This window comes from Peromyscus maniculatus, chromosome 9 (genome assembly GCF_049852395.1).
Source record: "Peromyscus maniculatus bairdii isolate BWxNUB_F1_BW_parent chromosome 9, HU_Pman_BW_mat_3.1, whole genome shotgun sequence".
NCBI classification, from domain to species: domain Eukaryota; kingdom Metazoa; phylum Chordata; class Mammalia; order Rodentia; family Cricetidae; genus Peromyscus; species Peromyscus maniculatus.
In genome coordinates this window covers 37,975,233-37,999,131 of record NC_134860.1, presented here as the reverse complement: position 1 = coordinate 37,999,131, position 23,899 = coordinate 37,975,233, and the positions used below count along the sequence as shown (strand labels likewise).

Sequence of the window (23,899 nt, the reverse complement as noted above, 5' to 3'; positions counted from 1 at the left end):
CCCTTTCTCTAAAGGGTATGAGTTTGGATAAGCATCTTCTTCCAGCCTGATTCCTGCTTCCCTACACATGAGAGACTGAGCCCATCTGGAGTGATGATGGAGTCATATCTGCACCCAGTGCTGGCACAGACCTAAACTGTGTGGAAGGGGATTATCTTAAGCTCAGGACAAGCACACTTTGTTAGGGGTGTTCTCTGGGGCCGTCCTGGCTCCCAGGATGCAGACATCTTTCGATGTGTTAGGGCCCCTGAGCGCCAATGAGCGCTGCAGCTTCAACCTGCCTGATATGTTTGCTATCACTTCCTTCCCCACTAATGTTGGAGAAAGGAAAAGTCACAGAGTCTGTCAATCTTGTCTGCTCCCATCACACCAGGGAAAATCTGTCGCCTTCACTGTGGGGGCTGACAGCTGTGCTTTCTCTTCTGTGCCTGAGACGGTACCTTCCCACACCCCAACCTGGGCCCGGAGGATGGCTGGGACCTCAGCAGTGCAGGGGAGCTCACCCAGGTGGCTGTCAGAGGGAAAGAAAGGACAGCACTCACCCTACAGCAGAGGGGCAGAAGCACTGGTCTCTGTCTGTGCCGCGACTCCTCAGCCCTGACACGGATGACACTTTGGGTCAGATCATTCTTTATTGTGGTGATTTGGGTCTCACAGTCCTCAGTGCCCCTGGCCTGTGTTCAATGAACGCTAGTAGTACCCCCTGTCATGGCACCCCAAATATCTTCGTTTTTCACATATTATCCCCACTTAGCACTGCTGACCTCCTTCATTCAGGTAATTCTAGGGATATCTTTGAGGTTGGGGGTATTGTGTCTTTCTCAGACAACTCATATTAGGAAGGCGAGGTTGTAGTTAAAGAGATTTGGGGGAACTGTGCAAGGCACAGATGTGACGTATTGGCAGATTTTTTAAGACACAGAATAATAAGTAATCCCTATTCGTACCTCATGCTGTAGATGCTGAACATTTGAATAGATCGCTTCTCATAATCGTATTATTCAAGGTTACAGTGTGGGGGTAATAAGTAGGTTAAGTTTCATTTCCTGTTGCCCAGTGCAATTTGGGTTAATGCCTGCTTTCTAGGCGTAATAGGGAATAATGTCCCCTTTGCCCTGGAAGTTGTTCCAGTTCATACAACACATTACACGGTCATCTTGACTGTGACAACACAACACTAATGGGATGTGAGAAGGTACAGTGTGACCTCTCTGGTCCACACAGTCCCCACCATTCCCTGTTGTCTTTTTTGTGACGACGGGCATTTCTTTCACATTTTAACACCTCCATGGCTACCCTAAAAATGCTTCAGGATTTCTTCCTGGCTAACAGGCAGGTATCCCAGGGTTACTGCCAGTTGGGTTCTGGCTGTTCTCATGAAAAGATAATGCCTTAGTTGACTTAGGCATATTTTTGATATTTCCTATGACATGAAAGAATCCACCATGATTTGGCACTGAAAGAGAAATCCATCCTGTATCCAGAGAGGCCAGACTTTGCTATAGAACAACCTTGCCATTGGACTGATGACTTTGGTTTTTAGCCTTTCTCAAAGCAACCTGCAGGATATAGAAAAAAAAATATGAGCATTGTTTTTTTTCTTTTTTGCTTGTATGTGTGTATGCATGTTTGCATGTGTATGATGCAGCTGTGTATGTGCACATGCTTGCATATTTATGGAGGCAGGTGTGTGTGTGTGTGTGTATGTGTGTGTGTGTGTGTGTGTGTGTGTGTGTGTGTGTGTAAGCCAGAGGCTGACATTTGCTCTCTTCCTTGGTCACTCTCTGTTTTATTTGCTGAGGCTGGATGTCTTGCTGAACTCAGAACTCGGCAACTCTGCTGGTCCTGTTAGTCAGCTTGCCCAAAGGATCCTGCGTCCATCTGGACCACTGAGATCTCAGGAAGGCTGCCATATTTTTCCTGACTTTATATGGACTGTTGGTTTAAACTTCAGTCCCCACGTCTGCATGGCAAGTGTTTTGTCTACTGAGCCAGCGCTCTAGACCCCAAAGTAAAAAAAAACAAAAAACAAAAAACAAAAAACAAAAAAAAACAAACAAAAACAAAAAACAAAAAACTTGAGGTATTTTAATGTAGAAAAGCCTTGAAAGTAACCCGGATTGGATTACTTTTAATTGAAGTTGGTGCTTTTCTCTTCCAGTGCACAAAAACATGGACACTCTCTGGTTCAGTGAACATAGTAAGTCATTAGACCCATGGGGTAGTCTTGAGTTGGGGACTTACTGGAGTCCCAGACTTGATAGACATAGAAAGAACATGGGAAATTAAATTGAATACCTAAGTCTACTCATGAGGAATCATGCCATGTGGTAGAGTGTGGACTCTGGGCCCCTGCATTGGAGTTTTAAGTAAAGGTTTCTGGAGATTCTGACTCAGCCCACAAAGAACCCTTTTTACCCCCTGATCTAGTTACCCCTCTTTGCTCTGGAGCAATGGAGGCCCACTGAAGGGATGCTCTCTGCTTGTACTAAGTCTCACGTGTGTACTCAGTACAGGCCTCTTTCTCCTGGAAGTTGCCATGGCAATGGGGGATCTTATCACAGCATTAGAAGAGTAACTAATCCAGGAGCTGAGCAGCAGCATTCATCTTTCTCTTCTTCCTGACTGTGAACACAGTGTGACCCCTCTGACCCCCAGGACCCCCCCTCCACCATTATGGACTGTGCCCTCCAACCTGGAGATAGACCTTTCCTTTCTACGGTCGCTCCTGTTAGCTGTTTTGTCGTCACAATAAGAAAAATAATGAATACACAGCTCAGGCCAGAGGCGAGTGGGTGCAGGGCACCTGTCTGGCCTTTGAGAACTGTCAGTGTGTACAGACTCACTCTCTCTCTCTGTATGTGTGTGTGTGTGTCTGTCTGTGTATACAGACGTGTGTGTGTGTGTGTGTGTGTGTGTGTGTGTGTGTGTGTATGTGTGCAAACCCAGGAGGTAGGCGAGCCTGACAGTAAGAGGCACCCCTTCTGTTTCTGTATTGTGTTGGAAATGGAGAGGCCGGCTGCTGTCAGTCCTGCCGATGCCCATGTCCTCAAGGCAGACACCTCCCTCCAAAACACACACACACACACACACACACACACACACACACACACACACACACACCCCTAGTTCATCTACACACTGGACAAGGAGTCTAGGTTTCTGGCCCGATACCTGCTCAGAGTGCCCAGGTTGTGGGGCTCAGATATGGGCACTGTGTTGAGTCTCTTCCAGGTTCTCCCAGTGGATTCTTGACTGGGACCACCTCCAAGATGGTGCTCAAGACCCCATTGAGAGTCATTTTTGTGTTCAGAAGACCTAGAACAGGCAAGACTAGAATATGGATCATGATGGGGGTTTGCACTAAATATACCTATATAACAATCCTGCGCATGAGGAAGACGGCCCTTGCCTCTTCTCTGACTCCCCGTCAATATTGTGTGCTCATCAGCACTCTTCCCTCAGCTACTGTGATCTTTGTAAGTGGTGATTCCCAGGCTTGTTTCAAAGACACATTTAATGAGTCTGCTCTTCTGGGGTGGAAAGAAGTTCAGAATCGGATCTGCATCTGTGACACACTCCTCCTACTCCATCAGCCATCACTAGACATGTAGGCTACTATGATATGTTAGTCATCATAAGACTTGATTGTCAGGTAGACGACTAAGCATCAGATGCCTCGGACAACTGGAAGACCGAGGAAGCCCTTGGGCAGTGGGAGCAGGAACATCACATAGAAGTCCCTGGGGAGTTCAGCCTAGAGACACGTGGGCCAGTTTGGGAGATATGAAGTCTTCTCCAAGGAATAAGTTTAAGCTCCTCCTTGAACTGTGGGTGGGATGTACATTATCACTGAGCAAGTGGAGGCATTTCAAGCGAAGATAAAATGACCAGACAGGTTATTCAACCTTCCTGTAGGTCTTGGTGGGTACTTAGAAGGTGATAGGAATAAAATCTGGAGGTCTGACTTAAAAGGAGGGTCAAGACTGATCAAAAAGTTAGCTTTGTCAAAAGCTTCAGGCTCCTTCTTACCTACAGACAACCCGTGGTGATCCTAAGTCATTAATCTACCCGAAAGGCCTGTCCTGACCTGAGTTTCCTTGCTTTGAAGTGTGCTGTCCTCGGCGGCATGAGGAAATAATTTGCTGCCTGCTTCAATGAACCATCAGGAGAGCCAGCAGACCTAATGACATGTGAGAATATTAACCTCCTACCACAAAGAGCTGTGAATCTTGAGCGGCAGTCTATAATTCACCCTGAACTCCTCAGCCAGGCTTTCTCCCTCACTCACTTTCTCAGTTAAATCCAGAGAGAGGAGGGGAGGCATCTCATAAAACTTTATATTCTCCAGCAGCACCAACCTTGCTGAGCTGTTGAGTAACGAGTGACTTGCCTATTGCAATGGGGGGAAAAAAACTGCCCTTGCAGAAGCAGGAGGTGGGGGAAGAAGTGTGTTTCCACGGTGATTTGCATAGATGCCTTGTTCTCACAGTGGAGACAATCATGGTATCATGGAAGGTGGCCACCTTAGTACTTGGGCAACCAAACTTCTTTGTAATTCTGTATTTTATCTTCAACATCAGAGGATAGATGTTAGGACACAAATCTGGAGGTATCTGGATGTTAGAACGGACTCTAAAGATGTTTAGAGAGTCATTTGAAGGTAGAAGCAGAACTCACGTGTTTCTGAGTTGAGATGATTGTGTGTCTATACCATGGTTTTGTGTGATCATGAAACCACTGGGGACAAAGTAGCGTCTTAACCACCTCTGTACTTAGAAGTGCCGGTCACACAGAAGGCTTCAAATGACAATTGTTAAAAGATACAGCAGTCATCTGCTGTGAGCCAAGATCTTACCTACGGAGGAAGCCAAGGTCCACAGGGTAATTTACTCAATGCCACAGCTGGAGTTTGTCCTAGGTTGAACTAAGGCTCTTTTCTCTTGTGTTTCTGTCCATCCGGTTGCTGTCTTGACATTGTGATGCTTTTACTGTACTATGGTGAAAAATGTCTTGTCGTCTACTAAGTGAATCCCAACACATATGTTCCAGGGGACCAAAAGCAGGGGATAAACAAGGAAACAGGCAGTGAGGTGCTGTGGGGCCCAGTGTGTGAGGGCATGTGGGCATAGTTGCTTGACAGAGCATCTGGCATGGGGGAAGCCCTGAGACCAGGGAACCTTCCATGTTTTGCTAGAGAAGTTCAGTGCAGGAGAACTCAGTATTTTGCAGCATCCATGGGCTGGGAGAAAACTCCTTGCATTCACTCTGGCCCTGGGGAAGGCATGTTCAGTAAACAGTCCTTGAAGGAAGAATAAGAGATTCATGAAAGATCCATTTGTTATAGCCAGCCATTTCATCTCAGGATCCCAGTGTCTCCATTGAATATAGGGTACATACAGGCATTTTAATGAATTATAGATGTAATGAAATCCAACTTCCTCCTTCCACTCATTTGACTGACATAAGAAATGGAAAACCAACAGATAATATCTGTTCCATGTCCATGTCATCGTCAGCCTTTCTGATCTGTCCAAATCATCTTCTTCCTTTCTCCAGCGTCTCTTTTTGAAGAATTAATTTTATTAAAACCAGTCAAATTAAAGCTGTCTCTGTGCAGGGCATCCTGGGGGTTCATTCATTATGGTTTCTTATCTTGGCAGTGATCAGCATGAAAAGTCAGCTTGGCCATTACGCACATATAATGCCCGTCAGTCCTGGACCAATGGTCAATTCATCAAACATTTGTCTCTTGCCTTCTAAGAAGTGTGTCACTTGACCTGTCATGTTCTAGTTTGGGTTGCTATGAAAGACAAGGCAAAGTAGGAGGGGAAATGAGTTTTGCAACCCCAAATTTCCATTCCCCCCTCCAGATTCATGTATTAATTTAATTCATACTTAAAGGCTTGGCACGTACTTTGACCTCAAACCCTTAGGTTTGGGCTATTTAGAAGTTGAACTTGGTATTAAATGGTGGAATAATTGACTCAACAGTGAAACTTTGGGTTGTGATGTTTCCTCCTACTATTTGGAGTGTAGGATGGTGGAGGTTGAAGGGACCTCCAAAGTAGTGTTGCTGCCCCAATTAACAGATGTAGAAAGTGAGGCCTGCAGCCAGAAGGGTACAGGGTGTGGAATGTTATGATTGAAGCATCGTGGTAGGGTGATGACCAAGGCAGGATGCAAATCAGGTTCTTGATGGTTCTTTAAGTAGAGGTTCTTGCAGGTTGCCATCTTCCAAGCAATTGTATGATATATAACGCTTATCTATATTCTTTGGGGGTGACTGGCTACTTGCTCTTCTGAGATAACTCATTTTCCCTTGTAAAATAAAATATGTGAATTTAGTTTTTAAGTAATATTTCTATGAACAGATTATGCTTATCTAGGATTGTTTCTGTGTTCTTTATCTCCTGGGAGCTCCAAGGGAAGATCTACAAGGTGTCCAACTTGGGGACCTTCTTGCTACTGTGATAGAGACAGAACTTGACATGTTACATTCCCAAGAGCTCATGTCACATGAGGGCTTGGAAACAGGGTCCATGTCCCCTGATTTGGAAGTCTTCCTATGCATATCCACATCTTACATGCAGTTGGCTTAATGAGTTGACAAGGGACACCCTACCGGAACTGTATGTTGCTGCGAAAACCACCCTGGTGTCCTGTGGCCTCCAGTCACAGGAGGCAGAGGAGGTAGGAACCTCAGTGTAGCCCCAGGGCAATGTCTAGTTCACTGAATCTCTACAGTGCTGTTCAGGATCGAATACACACATGGTGTGAAATGGGGAGCTCACCTCACTGGCTTGTTCTGTGGGAGGTTTTCTGAGGCACAGAGCTGGAGCTGTCTTTGAGAGAGAATGTGCCTTTCATATGAGCCCTTTGAGAGGTCTGAGATGTCCCAGAGCCCCCTCTCCTTCACCCACAAAAAGCTATCTTGTAGTCTGGAGCTGAAAACATGTTTTCGCCCTTTTCAGCCTCCCGGGACCTCACAGAGTCAACACCTGGCACGTTTTTGCTGGCTCTCCTGGCTTAATTCCATTCGAGGGTGTCTGGCCTAGGGGGAGCTGATCTTTGGACAAAGTATTTGGTTAGGGCCCCTCTTGGATCCCAGGAGCAGGAGGCCCAGCCACGGCAATGTCTTCCTTTCTGGTTGGTTTGCAGTGAGTATACATCATCTGTTGAATTTTTTTTTTTTTTTAAGAAAAATCCCTTTCTATAAGGTGGTGAAAGGCTTATGTGGAAGAGACACTGTTATCTTTCAAGCAAACAGTCATGAGGTTGAAGCACCGTGTTCTTGGCCCAGTTTGTGTTTGCCCAATGGCCGTGGGAGCCTCCCCAACCAGCAGGGCCTTCCGCCCCATGGCGACGCACAGGCATACCTCGGCTGCGGCTCACCGTGTCCGCTCCCTCACATCTCCCCAGCAAAGAAACCCTCCATTTACAGGACCCACCACACAAACTCACTCTTTGGACTCTTAAAAACAAACAAGGTCCTGAAGCCACGGCCTTCATGCGGGCTGTGTGGTTTTGTAAAATCTCAGACCGTGAATCAAAATAATTTTTAGAGGCACCGTCAAGGCTCAGGCCCAAATGCTGTCTGTCACTGGTAGGAGAGATGCAGGCAAGGGTCCCTTAGACCATGGAGGACAGCTGAGAGGGGGAGAAGGACAAGGACACGACACAGACAGTGTTGGATGTCTGCCACCTCATCTCTATCTTGAAGGCCTGACTACATGTGATAAGTTCAGGGCAAGCAGAGCAGTGGTGGATCTATACAGGGAACTCTTTATAACCCTCATCTCTCTTAGCTTCCAGCACTGGTCTTGTCTACATTGCTTAGCAATCTGTGTTCCTGCCTGCTTTCTCCTCATTTCCAGTCAGTTTCTTCATTAGTCTACAGGTGATAAACTGAACAGGAGTAGTGCCCTCCCAAGCAGGATGTGAGTTCTTAACATGATGCGAGTGGGTACCACATACATCCCTTCTGGTGCTAGACAAGATTCTCAGGCTAGGGATTTCCTGAGTGTCAGGATCCAGGTATCTCTTTCTCTATGCCTCCCCGTACCCCCAGCCATGTGTGGATGAACGTGTAAGTAGGTACTGAAAAACTGGAGTTTATTGGATTTGAGATGTAGCTGAAGATCATCTCAAGCCATGGTGGTCTCTCTCTTAGTTACTTTACGTGTTGCTATAACAAAAATGCCTGGCCAAAGCAACTTGAAGGAGAGATTGGATTCTATCTCCAACAGGATGCAGTCCACCCTGTTGGGGAAGGTATGGTACCTGCAGCGTAAAGCCCACTGGGCACATTGTATCTGTGGTCAGCAAACAGAGCATGAGCAGTCAGTGGGGCCCAGCCACTGAGAGAGCCTGCCCCCAGCGACACACTTCCGCTATCAAGTCTCCATCTCCCAAACCTTCCACAGTTTTCCTGAATAATACCACCAGCTGGAGACCAAGTGTTCAAAAACCCAAGCCTCCTCCAAGTAGCATCTGTCATTCAAGCTTAATTTATGAGCCTGTGCTATCTGGTATCTACCTCTCAGTATGCAGTTACCATTCGTAACAGAGGACCATGCCACAGTCCCCTTTGAGTCCCCGAGACTTGTAAAGAACTGCAAAGAACAAAAGAGGTGACCAAATGCACTTCGTTTTGCAAACCAGCGAACACCTGAGCTATGAGGGACACACCTTCAACATACCATTAGCTGATAAATTTCAACTTCACTTCACCCAGTCTTGTCTTCAGCCTCTTAAAGGTCACGTGAAGCTTCAAGACCTGTTTATGGTAGGGGATACAGGACAATTGGGGAACAGATTGAAAAGCAGAAGAACTGGCAACAAACCTAAGTTGGTCATTATAGTGATAGGATTACAACCCAACATTCAAATTGTTTAGCTAAAGGTTGTGGCGAGGGGTGACTTCCCGTTTCTGAACCACAGCTCTGTGTTATTAAGACTCCCGGAGAGTCTCGCGGAGTTCAGGCTGCACTGAAACGGGCACTCAAAACTTCAAGATGTGGCTTGATCGTTATGCAACGTTTAAGGCGAACTGTTTTACCTCCCTGGATATTAGTTGTCTTCTGTGAGAGGTGGGTGGAGCCTTGGGAGATGGAACACTCAAACTCTGAGTTCATAAGAAGACCATGCTAGGGTCTTCCATAAATGAAGCTGTATTTCTGATGTTACTTTGTAGTTTGCCAGAAGCTGGTGTGTGTTGAGATGTGCTTTTCGGTTTATGAGGAGGTCCTTGCAGGGAACTAGAAAACCGTCCCAGTTCCCACTGGAAGACAAGGGCAACATTGGAGTTTAGTGTCACAAGGGATGGTGCAAATCGAATTCTGTGTTCCTCTCCTTCCCAGACGACCCCTGGGGACCCTCTGGCAAGGTGGAACTTGTTCTTAGCGGCCCTTGCCAACTGTGGCTGCAGAGGAGGAAGCTCTAGTCGGCTAACCAGAGTACCTGAGTAGAAGTCACCAAACCTAATCCCTGTATAGAAACGTGCACCAACCAGTCTCCATGCCTTGTCACTGACCATGTGTGTATAGAGACTCGGGAGCTGGATTCAGCCTTGGTAAACAATGCCTCTATTTTTATCAGTGTAAAACAGTGGTCCAAGCCATCTCCCATGTGCATGATTGCACTCTTGATCCTGCTTCCTGGAACCCCAGAGACTTGGTACTTTGAGACCACTGATCTTCTTTGCCTACTTAGAACCTTCTGTGCTTCGTGATTGTCCTCGGGTTGTGGCGGAGTGGGGGTGGGGGCAACTGTAAATATTGACTCCTCCCCTTTGACTCTGGCACCCTGAAAAACAATTCCAGACAGAGTTACGTAGGGGCCAGTAAGTGATACTGAGCCCTATTCCCAGACACTGCCCTTCACCAATGTCTCCTCCCTCTTTGTATGGCTTGAAATGAATACTGAATATAGTGGTGCTTGCCTATAATCTCAGCTACATGGGAGGCTGAGGGAAGAGGACCTGAAGTTACAGGCCAGCCTGTGCTAAATAGTGAGTTCAGAGGCAGCTGGGGTAACTTAGTGAGACCCTATCTAAATACAGAAACTTAAAAGGGCTAGGCTGTACCCCAGCTGGTTAAAGCTTGCTTGCCTAACTTACACAAAGCCCTGAATTTGTCTTCAGCACAAAAACAATCAATGAAGATCAAAGTAATATTTACTAGAGATTTTTCTCATTATAAAGTATTTACTTGTAATAGAAAATGCAGTAACTGGAGAAAACAGTGAAATGCAAATTACTAGAAGGCTTAAAATGTATATTTGAGATATAGTCATAGGCATGGATGCATATATATGCATTCATATATATACATAAATATGCAGGTATATGTGCATGTATTATGTGTATGTATATATACAAATATATGCATTTAATTGAGTTTGCATATATACTGAATTATCAAGTCTGTGTATTACATTGCATATTGATAGGAGTTTATAATGAGAAACAGTTAATAAACACTACTTTGATGACTCTTAACAATCAACATGGAAGAAAATACCCACAGAAACATGGCACAGATAACATTTGTGTGGAAAATGGAGGCGAGCCTATGAATAGCTTTTAATTTCCTTGCATGAGCTATTGGTGTGTGTACCACAGTTCTTGTAATTTAATTTTAGCTACGTAAATATATAGCATGAAATTCTACTGGCTCATTAGATATCTGTCTGTAAAAATTTTAATTGCGGTGTGGTATTTAATTATTCAGATATACTAGGCTGTTTGTAATCATCTCTCTGTTGTTGGATGGTTATATTGCTTAGGTTGTTATGAACAATACTATAAAACAAAGCAGGCTGGCACACACCTGCCATCCCAGGCAGAGGCAGGAGGATCCTGAGTTCCAAGCTAGAGTGGATCACATGGCAATATCTTATAACAAAAAAACAAAAAAAAAATCTAGAGTGGATCACATGGCAATATCTTATAACAAAAAACATTAAAAAAAACTTAGAGTGGATCACATGCAATATCTTATAACAAAAAGACATTTAAAAAAGGGTGGCTGACAGGTAGGGGTTGGGGGATGAGAGAGAGAGAGAGAGAGAGAGAGAGAGAGAGAGAGAGAGAGAGAGAGAGAGAGAGAGAGAGAGCGAGCGCGAGCGCTCAGTCAGGAAAGTGCTTGCTGAGCCAGCCCGAGGACCCCGAGTTGAGTCCCCAGCACTCACATGAAAAGGCTGGCAGAGCGGCTGCAGTTGTGATCCCCCTGCTGAAGCAGTAAGTGAGCAGCTTGGTAAAATTGGGAAGCCCCAGGTACCAGTGAGAGGTCTCATCACAACTAACAAGATGGACACTTCAGGAGGAATAATACCTGAGATTGGCCTCTGGTCTCCACGTGTACCTGTACACTCATACACAAGCATGAACATACACACTTGCACATGCACACGCACACGTACACACAAACATAGTAATGATAATGGTATTGATGATGCAGATGTAGTGAACTTCTTTGCATGCATGCCATGCAAACATCTTTGATATTTAGTGCATCAATTATTAGGCCTGGAGCAATCATTTCTAATCATTAACTTTTAACATAAATTAGTATCTAGAAAGATAAGAACCTTGCTTTCCCTCAAGTACTATGTTGATCTATTACCTAGAACTTTTCACAAAATTATGTGCTAACTTAAGAGAACAATAGGAATATCTTTTGATTTGAGCTAATATCCTGGTGAGGGTAAAATTTTTCTCCCACATTTCTATTATTTATACAATTCTATTGATTATTATCTATCAATTTTCTGCTTAAGTTTATTTTTAATTATCTTTCAACTAGGAATTTAGCTTTTCTGTACTGATTCATTAATGCTCTTCCTGTAATAATGATCTTGAGCTTAGGCTTTTTAGAGGGGCCATAGGTATTGATCAATTTTCCTTTGCCTTTTGATTTTTAAAGGTATAGGTTTTGGTTGTTGGTCTTTAAATCTGTAACTAAATGAGCACTGGAAATTCACCAGATTGGATTGATATAGTTGTTAATTCTAACACAGTCATCTTGCGACCTGATGCATCTTTCTTTTTTAAAAAGAATTTTATTTTGTTTCTGGGTTTTTTGTCTGTTTTTGCCTGCATTTATGTCTGTGTGCAATGCCCTCAGAGGCCAGAAGGGGGCATCAGATTCCCTAGATTAGAGTTATAGTGAGCTGTGTGTGAGCCACCATATGGGTGCTGGGAACTGAACCTGGATCCTCTGGAAGTGTTTTTAGCCAGTGTTCTTAGCCACTGAACCATCTCTCCAGCTCAGTGTGTCTTTCTTAATATCTTTCCAGGGTTTTCACAATCATAAGTGTGTTAAACATGTCCTAAGGCAAGTCAGTGGTAAAAAAAAATGAGAAAGAGGCAAAGGAAGAGGAAGGAAGGAAGGAAGGAAGGAAGGAAGGAAGGAAGGAAGGAAGGAAGGAAGGAAGGAAGGAAGGAAGGAAGGAAGGAAGGAAGGAAGGAAGGAAGGAAGGAAGGAAGGAAGGAAGGAAGGAAGGAAACTAAAGCCTTTAGAATCTGCCTCTACTGCAATCTGAGCCACTAGGAATTTCCTTTGTTTCTGGTCTTCAAGACAGGGTCCCATGTAACCCAGGCTGGCTGCAAGCTCATTATGCATCCAAGGAAGGTAAGCTTGCGACTTCTGATTCTTCAGCCTCCACTCCTGCCAGCTGGTGTCACAGCTGTGTGCCACCATGCCCAGCTCAATTTGAACCACTGTGACTTTGCCTAAAGCTGTCATTTTCTAGCTGACCCTTTGTCTCCCGCTACAAGGAAGTCAGTAAAAGTTTTTTCGAAGCCACTTGACTCTGGACACCCTATGTATCATCTTCATTCCTCATCAAGTGTCACCTGGAAAGCTGGTCTCATAGAATCTGACACACACACACACACACACACACACACACACACACACACACACACACGGCACAGTAACTGTGTGAGAAAGCATGCACTACTGTGTTCTTAATAGGGTCCCTTCTATCAGCAAAAGGTTTGAACTGTTGTATTAGAGTCAATCCAATTTAAACGTGTTGCACAGGTAAATAAAATACCAATGCTATAAATCTATACTCCTTAAGAATGGCATTAGAGCCGGGCGGTGGTGGCGCACGCCTTTAATCCCAGCACTCGGGAGGCAGAGGCAGGCGGATCTCTGTGAGTTCGAGGCCAGCCTGGGCTACCAAGTGAGTTCCAGGAAAGGCGCAAAGCTACACAGAGAAACCCTGTCTCAAAAAAAAAAAAACCAAAAAAAAAAAAAAAAAAAAAAAAAAAGAATGGCATTAGAAAAGCAGGTATTAGAGGTCACAAATGATTAGCTTTTAGTAGGTGGGCCCCTCAGAATTTAGTTCTGAGCGTCCAGGTAGTAAGAGCACAGAGGTTAATAGGGTGGGATATCAGATACATTATCCACCATGTCCTAAGGCAAATATTTCCTCATAGGCAGAGGACCAGAATCCCAGGTAGGTTAATATGGAGCCTAGAGATCCGAAGATTGGAGAATCTGCCTGCTTACTTCTCCTTTCAAGTACCAGAAAGTGAAAGCCCTATTTCTGGACTCTGACTCTTACTCATTCTAGGTCATTTATCAGGTCCCATATTTGGAAGATACCTTAGTACTCTTAGGTACTGAGCATGAAACTTTCAAATCTAGTTAGATTCATTGGTTTCCTTCACTGGTCTTGCCTTTGGATCGCACTTCCTAGCAATGAATTTTATTTTATACACCTTACGAATTATGCATCATGAAGGATATCCCACAGGACTTCATACTTGACCTTAAATCTGTGTCCCACACTGCCACTTGCTGTTAATATACTCTACATAACAAATCATAGAGCCTCTGCTACCTCCTGTTCTTACAGACATGTTACATAGTAATTGATTTATATTATTACATTGTGTGTATGTATGTGTGTAGCTTTGTGACCTGAATGACAGAAAAACAGAAAATTATAGAGCCAAGCATATAGGATAATAAATGATGATATATACTTTATTAAATATAGTAGTCTATCATCTATCTACCTATCATTACCAATCACCTCTCTCTGTTTATTGCCTATCTGTCAGCCTATACATCCATGCCACAATTTAAGTAGGATATGATGAGAATCGTATGGCAGATAGAACACCCCTCTCAGACCCACGTGACATGCTGGTGCTGGGCCCCTTGACTAAACCTTGACTAGTCACATCATCCCTTCCCAACTCCCTCTGTCTTTCTTCGCTCCCTAGGGGTGAGCTCTGTCCTGTCCCACCTGTCCTTGTAGCTTTGACCACAGCCTCTGTGGGAAGTTCACTTTCAGACTTCTCTAATAGCCACTGCGTGCCAGGTGTGCAAATGAAGCGGGGCCAAATTATTGTTTCTGCACTCAGCGACAGCATTTAGACCTTTTAACCGCCACACTGACCAGTTAGAGCAGACGCCGGCCTGTGGGAGCCCCATGCTGGCCCCATGCCGTGATCGTGGGGATCAATGACCTGGTTGCTAAATTATAAAGATTATATAGGTCAGTGGAAGGACAGGCCTGAGAGTGGCCAGATAATAGGGAGGGTCTCCGAGGTGAGTCTGTTTACGAAGATGATAAGGAAGTATTCAGATTTTTTTTTTTTTTTTTTTTTTTTTGTCTCAGGCATGGTATAGGAGTACACGCTCTTTCCTCTGCTAAAGACAGGGATTCCCACAGGGATTGCCCCCTCACCACTGGCAGCTCGCTGGGCTAGCCACCTGCCTGGTCCTTGGGCTTCTCAGGGTTATTTGATTAGACTCACAGCTCTGGGCTGGGCAGCCTTATAGGCTAAGATTTAACTCTGAGTCCTCTGTGAACCTGACAGCTATCCAGGTGAGTGGAAATCACACTAACTTCCCTTCTTTACCTCAGGGCTGGGCAGACTGAGTTCTAGGAAGATAAGGTCTTGCCCTTAAGATAAGGCAGTTGACCTGGGTGGTAGGTTTTGAGCATGTGGTAGGTTTGGGGCATGTGGGCTAGGTAGGCCGTTGGCCTGTCCACGGCCTATGCACTCTGGATCTGTCAGTGCAGGTTTGGATGTTCGGATGACTATGTTGCAGGGGCAGGTAAAGTTGTGAGCGGAGGTGGGGTTTCCTTGGCTGACTTGGGAATGCCATGATTGGGTGCAGGATAAAGCCAAGACCAGGTCCTCCTCACACAGGTCTGCGGTGGGCTGTCCCCACTACACAAGTGTCACCACTGCTTTAGACTGGCAGCTGAGGGGACAGAGACCCAACCCTTGGCGGAGCCTGTAAGCTGAGGAGACACCAGGAGCGTAGGGAAGCGATCTCTGGTGACGTCCATGGTACCACTGTGTTCTGCTGATTGTGTGCTGGCAAAAGGGGAGTGTGGAGGGGGAGTGGGCATCGCTGGTCTAGATCAGACACCCCAGCCCCAGCTCCTGGCCTTTCTGGTTACCATCCTCCCAAGTGGCCAGTTCCCAAGGAAAAAGGCTGAGAAGGCTGAGTTTGCATCCCCCCAGTAACTGCAGAGATCAGGAAGGTGTTGCCAGGCCCCCAACCCTGGGCGAGCCTCCAGCTGCTGGCCTAGCCCGGGCAGGGCCCGGCTGCCTCTTTAGCACCCCTCTTTCTATAGGCTAATGAGGGCAGCGTGTGAGCCACGGGCGATGATGGTGGGATATTAACTGTGACAGGAAGCTTGATCATAATTATCTTAACGAGGATAGGGTTAATTACAGTGGAAACTTAAAAGTTCCCTCTGCCTGCCTCCACTAGAGCCAAATGCATTGTGATGGTTCTGTCATCTTGATGTGACTTTGGAAAAGGCACTAGGACTCTTCCCAGGACAACCACAAGCTCCCCCAGAGAGCCCAGTGAGCAGGGTGACCAAGATGCCACCTATGGGTGTGGTCATGCCAGCTTTACCACTGGCGCAGAGGGAAGGAAGCGCCTGCAACCTGATCTGGAGAGGCTGATGAGATTTACAGAATAAACCACCTGCCCTGGAGTGGTCCCTCCTGGGTGCCCCCCTGCCCTCAGTGGGGTGCCCCCATTCTCTCTCTGCTGGTTTCTCCCAGTAGTGTAAGAACCCCCCACCCCCAGTGACTCCCTCCAGCCCATACCTCTCAGGCATAACCCTAGAGTGACAGTCAGGCTCTTACTTTGGGGGGTGCGTTTTGTAGTTTACACATTAGCTTAGACCATATTATCATCCCTGTAAGCTACCTGCGCCATCCCGGGCAAAGGAAGTGCGGTGCCTGGACTTTGACACACTTGTTTTTTTTTTGAACCTTGTCCTTTTGTACAACAGCGAATATCTACCTGTGAGAATCGGGTGTGGGGGAAAAGAACGCAAAGATGGTAGCAGGAAACTCCTTCCTGATCATTTCTTTCGGAAAACAACAATTGTAACAGTCACTGGAAAAAAATTCAAAGTAAAACGGGAAGTCCTTTTCGCCTGCCTGTTTGCTGGCTTCCAACGTGCCATTGGAACTCCACAAATTCTTTTCGCTGGTGCCTCTCCCTCACGGTGTTCTGAGCCTCCTGCCTCCGGTCCCTCAGTTCTCTGCTTAGCGGAACACATTCCCAAGAGCTGACGCCCATGATGCCCATGAGGCTTTATATGTCAGCACCCTCCCATACAACTCAGCTCTTCCTTTACTGAGCACTAACAACGTCACAGAGAAGAAAAGAATCTGGAAAGCAGGCCAGAGACCGGGGATTTGGTGGGACTCTTCCCTGATGTCTCCCTCCCCTATGGGGCCTGGATTGTGGGGACTAAGAAGCAGACTGGATGGGGGGCAGTGCCCTTGTGGGGTACTGGCATTGTCCCTCTTCATGGGGTGTCCTCTTGTTTTATGCTGCCTCAGAAACAGTCTGGGAGGGGAGCTTTCCTCTGCTCACTTGCCAGTGGGCCAGCCCTTTGCTGATTCTCATGATAGAAATACAGTATTTACATAACATAACTTGGAACGGTGTGTATCTGAATGTTGCCCTTGACCAGGGCCTATCTGATGCTGGTGGACAAAGAACTTATTAGCTGCCCAGAAGGCTTCCTGATGGGAGGTGGGGTGCATGTGTGTGTGTGGGAGGGGGGGAGGGGAAGCTCCACCCCACCCCCTACCTCCTACCCCACCCCCACACCACCCTCCCCCACCCCCGTGGCAAGCAGGGACCTGGCCCTGCAGCACTTGTGGTTAATGGACTTTGGTTCACTGACTCCCGTGGAGAAAGGGACTCGTGGCTCTTTTGATAGAGAACTTGATTTTATATTCAGTATCTGGTCCTCAGACACCCACAACTAGGCCTGGTGGAACATGCCCATAACCCCAATACTTGTCTAAACAGGAGGATCAGAAGTTCAAGGTCATCCTTGGCTATGAGTTTGAGGCCAGCCAAGGATCTATGGGTACCAGATGCAAACAAACAAACAAACAACAACAAACAAAGAGAAAAGCCTAGGGCTTTAGAGAGCCCAAGGATTCCTGCACACTGGATTTGTTCATCGGCCCACCTGCTATGATTCCTCCAGTGTCTCACTCCCTATGGCTTCTGGGATAAACCAGTGGATGGCAGGAGGAGGCCACACTGACTGGGGACACAGTCGGTGTGTGCAGTGGAGAGGAGCAGGAGGCAGACATTGTACACAGATGTCCCCTCAGTCTTCCTGAAATCCTCTGAGCTAGGGGACACCTAGGGCCGGGCTTTCGGTATGCCCCAGTTCAGGCTGGAAGGAGTCCGAGGAGGCCAGACCAAGCCCCATGCAGACTCCTAAGCCCCCAAAGGGAGGGGGTTTTGGTTTTTGTTTGTTTGTTTTTGCCTTCCAGAAGCCTATGAAATGGGATGACTCCTAAACAAAAGTACACGCAGGTTTCAGGGTTTTGTGTTGGCCCCGGGCAGCAGGGAGCACTAACTTCAGAGCCCTTGTGCTCTGGGTGCTGGAGCCAGTGCCAGAGGGACCACATGAAGGTCTGTGAGACACAGGCCCTGCAGATGAGAGCAAGCTCTCTGGGCTCGCCCATCTCAAGGGGAGGCCTCCTCCACCCGCACTCACTCCCTCTGTCAGAAAGCCCACCAGAGGGCCATGGCCTCTTGGGAAAGCCCGCAGGCTGAATGTCACTGCCTGCGCGCTACACCCAGAACACACACGAGATGACAGGGCCTTAGCATCAGTGCAGTCAGTGAACGGAGAGCGGTCGGACACCATCCTGATCTGCTGTGCTTTATAGCCTAGCCAGGGATTGAGTGTGTGTCTTCCCTTCATGGACGCCGTGGCTCAGCCGGCCCCAGCCTGTGCAAATTCAGCACATCTCCCGGGCCTGGCAGGTGAACAAGCTCGGAGTCGGCGGCAAGCCCTGAGACCTTCGGCTCACTTTAATTAACGGTCGTGTGTGTGTGTGTGTGTGTGTGTGTGTGTGTGTGTGTGTGCCTGGGCAAGCATTTGTGCACACGCGCCTCGCACGCTCCCCTCCACCCCAGACACTCACGAGAGCCCCTTATGTGGAAGGCTAATTTCAGACTACAGGAGTAAACAGGACCACCTTTTCCTTTCTGTCATAGCATTCTTGTCTTTGAAGCTGATACTTAATCCTTTTTATTTACTGCCTCAAAATCTATGTTCCTATACTCCACGCTTAAAGAAAGAAAAAAAAAATCCACCTTCCATAAATTAGAACTTGAGACCAGGGGCTTTGAAGCAGAAATTCTCCCAGCCCCCTGTCCTCACACAAAACCAAAACCAAGTAAAAAGAAATAATGAAAGAAGAAAAAGCTTTCTCTTGGCCTGGAGTGATTATGTAATTCCTCCCTGTCGGGCAGCCATGGGGATGCTAGGCGGGAGCAAATTAAGTGATTAGTAAAAAAAAAAAAAAAAATAGAGGGAGAAGGAGAAAAACAAGAGCCCACGGACGTGAGGATGTGAGGGGAGAGAAAAGCCCCTTCCTGGCCATTTCCCCTATGACTGTACAGAGGAGAACGGCTAAGAAATGATACTTGAAGTTATATTTATTATTGTAAGAGGGGTATGAGATTTCTAGGCAGGAATGATGGATGACAGCTTAAATTTGTGTCCAGGGAATGAAGGTGAACTGTGACAGAGTTATTTATCTTGGGAATGGAGGTTAGGGTCAGCCCAGGCTGGGTGCCTGAAGGCACAAGACATTGACAAATTTATCCTGCAGGCCGTATCTGAAGCCCTTTGTTTTGGATCCTGGCTTCTCAATAACTGACCCTCATCCTTCATGTTGGCAATTCGTGAAGGATGCGGTGAGTGCCAGCGGGGGCCCCCTTCTCCCCCTCCGCCCCCACCCGGGCTCCCTGCTACTAATTCTTGTCATTCACTCCGCTGACAGGCACCAAGCCCAAACTATTCCCAGTTCTGAAAGGGAAGGTTAAAATATTTATCTCGGCTCATAATGGCCTCTCTGATTTACTGCAGGACTGTTTCTCCCCGCTTTTGTCACCGCAGGTCACTGGAAGGACTGAGCGCATTCAGGAGCCTGGAGGAACTCATCTTAGACAACAATCTACTCGGTGACGACCTCGTGTTGCCACGGTTACCCCACTTGCACACCTTAACCCTCAACAAGAACCAAATATCCTTTTTGGCAGCCAGCACGCCAGATCCCCGCAGCACCCCACTTGCCGCCCAGCTCCACAGGGGTCCCCATTCTACCACCCCCACACCCTTCTCCGCAAAAAAAAAAAAAAAAAAAAAAAAAATACCTGCAAAATGTCAAATGAGTTTTATGTGTCAGCTAAATTAAAGTATGTGAAATACAGTCGGTGGGCAGACAAAGCGTTCTGTCTTCTGGCACTCAAGACACTTCAGAGTAATTTATTATAGGTCATTCATAAATGAAATGCACCGTTATATCTTCCTGTTGCTCCATTTTAGTGTAGAGATCTAAGTTATGGCTGCGAGGAAATCTTTTTAATAGATAAAAATAGAGAAAGAAAATAATGTCACGGGTGCCTGGGAGGAAAAGCAGCTTCTGTTTGCCTGGGCTTGTGTGGGAGGGCGACCTCTGGTGGCAAACCGTGGGTAATGCCGCTAAGCTGACTTAGTCCTTGCAGGCTTCGGGAATAGTTTTGATGCAGGTTTAGGGAACAGTTCTGGAAATCAAGAAGGGAGAAAGAGCTGAGGTGGAAGGAGAGGTGTGAAGGTCAGGCTCTTTACTCCTCACGGATACGGCCTTGGGCTTGATGACAGGCCTATGAGATCCATGGTGGGTTATGGCCTCCTTTGAATAGTTGAGCATCTGCCCATTCTGGCATGGGAATTTGGAGCTAACCACCCTTGATTCTAAAGTGAGGATACATCAGAAGACTTCTCTAACAGCATAGGGGACATGACCCCTCTAATGATAGTGCTCTGGGCTACCAGGTACTAGGATGCCAGCTCCACCAGGCGGGCATTTCTTGATCCTTCCCGTACACAATTCTGCCTGGCAGAGTTCACATTCCACAGATGTTTGTGGGATGAACAACATACTCATTTTCACTAGTTTCTCACTGAACACTCATGGACGCCATGCACTGTGCTGGGGACTTTAAGCACCCTACTTTTCATTCTTACCAGGACCAATGAGGAGTGTATAGGTTTTCGATTAATCTAGTCTTAGAAACTGAGGTTACGTTTACACTCCCAGTCAAACAAGGAACAAGATGGAGACCTGGATTCAAGCTCAGCCACGGCTGTATCCAGAGTGCCTCTTTGTTTGTTTGACTTGGTTTGGTTTGAGTCTGCTGCAGAGCTTTGGACTTGGAGCCTGATTGCCTGGCTTATTGATGTCGATCATTTGTGCCCACTCACACAAGTTAGAAACAGAGAACCAGCATTTCCCCTCCTGGTTATCAAGTAAAAACAGATTTATATGTTAAGTTCAGTGGGCATGCTTATATCAGCATTTAGGATGCTTTGCAAAATTATTCACTAGCCCCCATCGGTGCTTCAAGCCGTAAGTTAATATTTTCTTTATTCTGTAAAATATCGTCTCAGTCAGCGCTTGCTGCTATGACAGAATACTGTTGACTGGGAAGCCACAAACAAACATTTGTCACTCATAGTCTGGAGGCTGCGAGTCTGAGAGCGGGGTCCAGAATGAGAGGGGCTTTGGTGAGGAGTCCTTTGCCTGTTCTTGCATTGGGGGCAGAGTGGGAAGAGGGAAGATGGATGGTGGTGGGGGGAGAGAAAACATTCTCGTCTGTTCTTATCGATAGATTGTCATCCTATTATGGCCTCTACCTTTAGGACTTAAGAACTTCTCAAAAGAAATGGAGTTGAAACACTTGGATTTTGAGAGTGGGGCACCAACAATTAGTGCTTCTCAAATACTCTCCCATGGCCGTGGCCAGTGGACACTGCAGGAGAAGGAGGGCTTAGAAGTGAGTTCACAGATGTGTCATAATGGAATTTGGTGGGGTCTTCCTTCATGTACCCTTTGGGCAACTGAGTCTCCAAGTCATTGTTTGAAAGCATGCTGTATTCTGTGTATTCTACGTCTTCCTCGGCTGCCCTGGGTGATCAGCTGGACCACATATACAACTGGATCAAGGGGGGAAGGATCAGTAGGCTGAACTCTAGATGATACCACTCCTGCCTTGGACCTCACTCAGGCCATGCCTTGTGTCTCGTGTCACTACAGGGTGTTACAGTCCACGGACTTAATTTCATATGTCCTCTTGGTCATCTTTAGCTCTGTGGCCTGGCATGAGTCATCTTCCGAGAGCCTATTCCTCATTTTTAAAGACATAAGTTGGATCAGCTGACGGTTTATTCTCAGCACCACTGAGATTGGTAGGCCTGTGGCATCTGCTGGGAGACTGACTATCTCTTGTGAAGTCCTTTTCCTATTCTGTGCCTTAACTTACTTGAGCTGTAGTGGGAATGCTAAGAGAGTAAGGGGGTAGCCTGGGAAGTCACTGTGTTGCTGAAAATCCCATTACATAACTGTATTTTTGTAGAGCATCCTATATTCAGTGGTACAGATCCACTAAGTGTTGTCCAGCTCAGGTTGCTATGTCCGCTCAGGTTGCTATGCAATTTCTTTCTTCTTTTCCTCCCAATCTACTGGTACCATGGCAAAAATCAACTTCCCCATCCATTTGATCTGGAAGTCGCAGTCTGCAGGGTGGGCAAAAGCGGACAACATTGGATACCCTCCTCTTGGTCTAATACTCTGACCCTGCCTCTTCAGATAAAAACTCCCTGCTTGTGAAAATGCCCCAGTCCTGCACAAGGGTATCGCTGCGCCTGTCCCAGGAGATGCCCCAGACACAGGCTCTGTCAGCGAGCTCATGTAGCGTAATGATCCACTCCACAGAACAACAAATGTTCTCCGCACTTCAATTCTGTGTGAATCAGGGCTCAGCTGGATGGTTCTTCTGATGGTCTTATTTTGTGTCACTCAGGCAGCCATGATTTTTTTTAACCCATGCTAGATAGTCTAAAATAGCCTCACTCTTAACGTGTGCAATTAGTGCTGGCTGCTGGCTCAACGCTTATCTCTAATGGGCTGCATGCACCATCATACTTGAAAGGATTATTCTAGGGCACAGGCCCTGGTGCACAAGGGCTTGTCAAGTCCTACTTGCATTTTGAAAGCAAGTTACACACCAAATGCAGACCAAATGTGCGCGATGACACAGGTGTGCGTATAAAGAACAGCTCATTTCTATAGCTATTGACTACACCGGCCTTGGTAGCTCGTCTCTATGAGCTCTTATTTCATTTTCATGATAAAGCATCCCTCTGGCTCTCTAAACTGCTCTTCTTACACAGCCCAGGCCCACCCTGTCACCCAGGGATGCTGTCACCCCTTACGTCAATTAGTAATTGATGGAGTCAATTCCCTCGATGAGATTCCATCTCCCCTGGTATGGCTAGGTTTGTGTCAAGTTGACAAAAGCCACTATGACATCATCCTTGAAAAATACGAAAAACACTCTCATCCGACTAAAGCCATCCTCACCAAGAACAGAATGTATTTCTTAGACTTTTATATTCTAATCTCATTCTATGAGTTGGGAATCACTGGCAAATAAGTCTCCTTTGCTGTTTTTTGTTTGTTTGCTTGCTTTGTTGCTGCTGTTCGCTTTCTAGAAAACTCAGAGATGGAGAACTTTTGGAAGACACATAGATTGCCACAGGCATGACTTCATCTAGACCCCACTTAGGCTGACTCTGAGCACCACCCCCTCCCAGATTCTGAAATGCAAAAGAGAAGCAACCATTTTCCATGAAGAGGGACTTCCATGTGGGAGGAGTCAGAGCCAGCTGTAGCAAGGCCCTGCCTCCAGCTGGGACCTCAGGAATTCTGCTCACAGAAGAGATTCCAGGGTCCAGACCCTGAAGCATCTGGAAACCGTCATGTCAGTTCACCAGTGAATGCATCCATCCCCATGGCTACATGTCCTTCTTCCCCTCCCCCACTGCCTTCCTTTTGTCACCTCTGTTCCCTTAGGGCTCAGTCCTCAGCTTCTTCAAGTCCTGCCCTGGGCTATGGAAGAGCCTGGCTGTCTCAGGTCATCTCTTCCTCTCTTGCTCTTTTGATATGGATTCCCATCACACCTTTTCCTTTGAGTCATTCAGATGGCTAGGTGATTAACCAGAGGCCGGTGGACTAGAATCCCCACCCCCACACCCCCACCCCTGCCAGTATTCTCAATCTCTCACACCCTCCAGTCACACAGGCACTCTCCCTGGCTTGTCCACCAGCAGCATTGAGGTCTTCTGTGTTGATCTCAGTCCTGTGATCTCCGCATATTCAACCCCAAGTAGGGGACCGGACTGAAAATTTTGGACAGTATAAACGTTTAACGTTTGCACAATTAAATCAACTTCTTCTGCCTTTTCCTTTTGAGAAGAGACTGGCTTTGTTTGAAATTATACTTCCTTTTCTTTCTCACTATTTATGTCT

General features: G+C 46.5%; 1 protein-coding gene across 7 annotated transcripts in view; it reads left to right on the top strand.

The window, feature by feature from the left end:
- Positions 1–23,899, top strand: part of Lrmda (leucine rich melanocyte differentiation associated) — a 1,030,542-nt gene that overhangs the window by 573,615 nt on the left and 433,028 nt on the right. For 5 of the 7 annotated variants that reach the window (XM_076544648.1, XM_076544654.1, XM_076544653.1 and 2 more), the window contains one exon: positions 19,447–19,578. In XM_076544648.1, coding sequence (XP_076400763.1) covers positions 19,447–19,578 — 132 coding nt within the window. Of the gene's footprint in view, positions 1–14,568; positions 19,245–19,446; positions 19,579–23,899 lie in introns of those variants that run through there. The other 2 variants (XM_076544655.1, XM_076544649.1) reach the window with 2 other exon arrangements.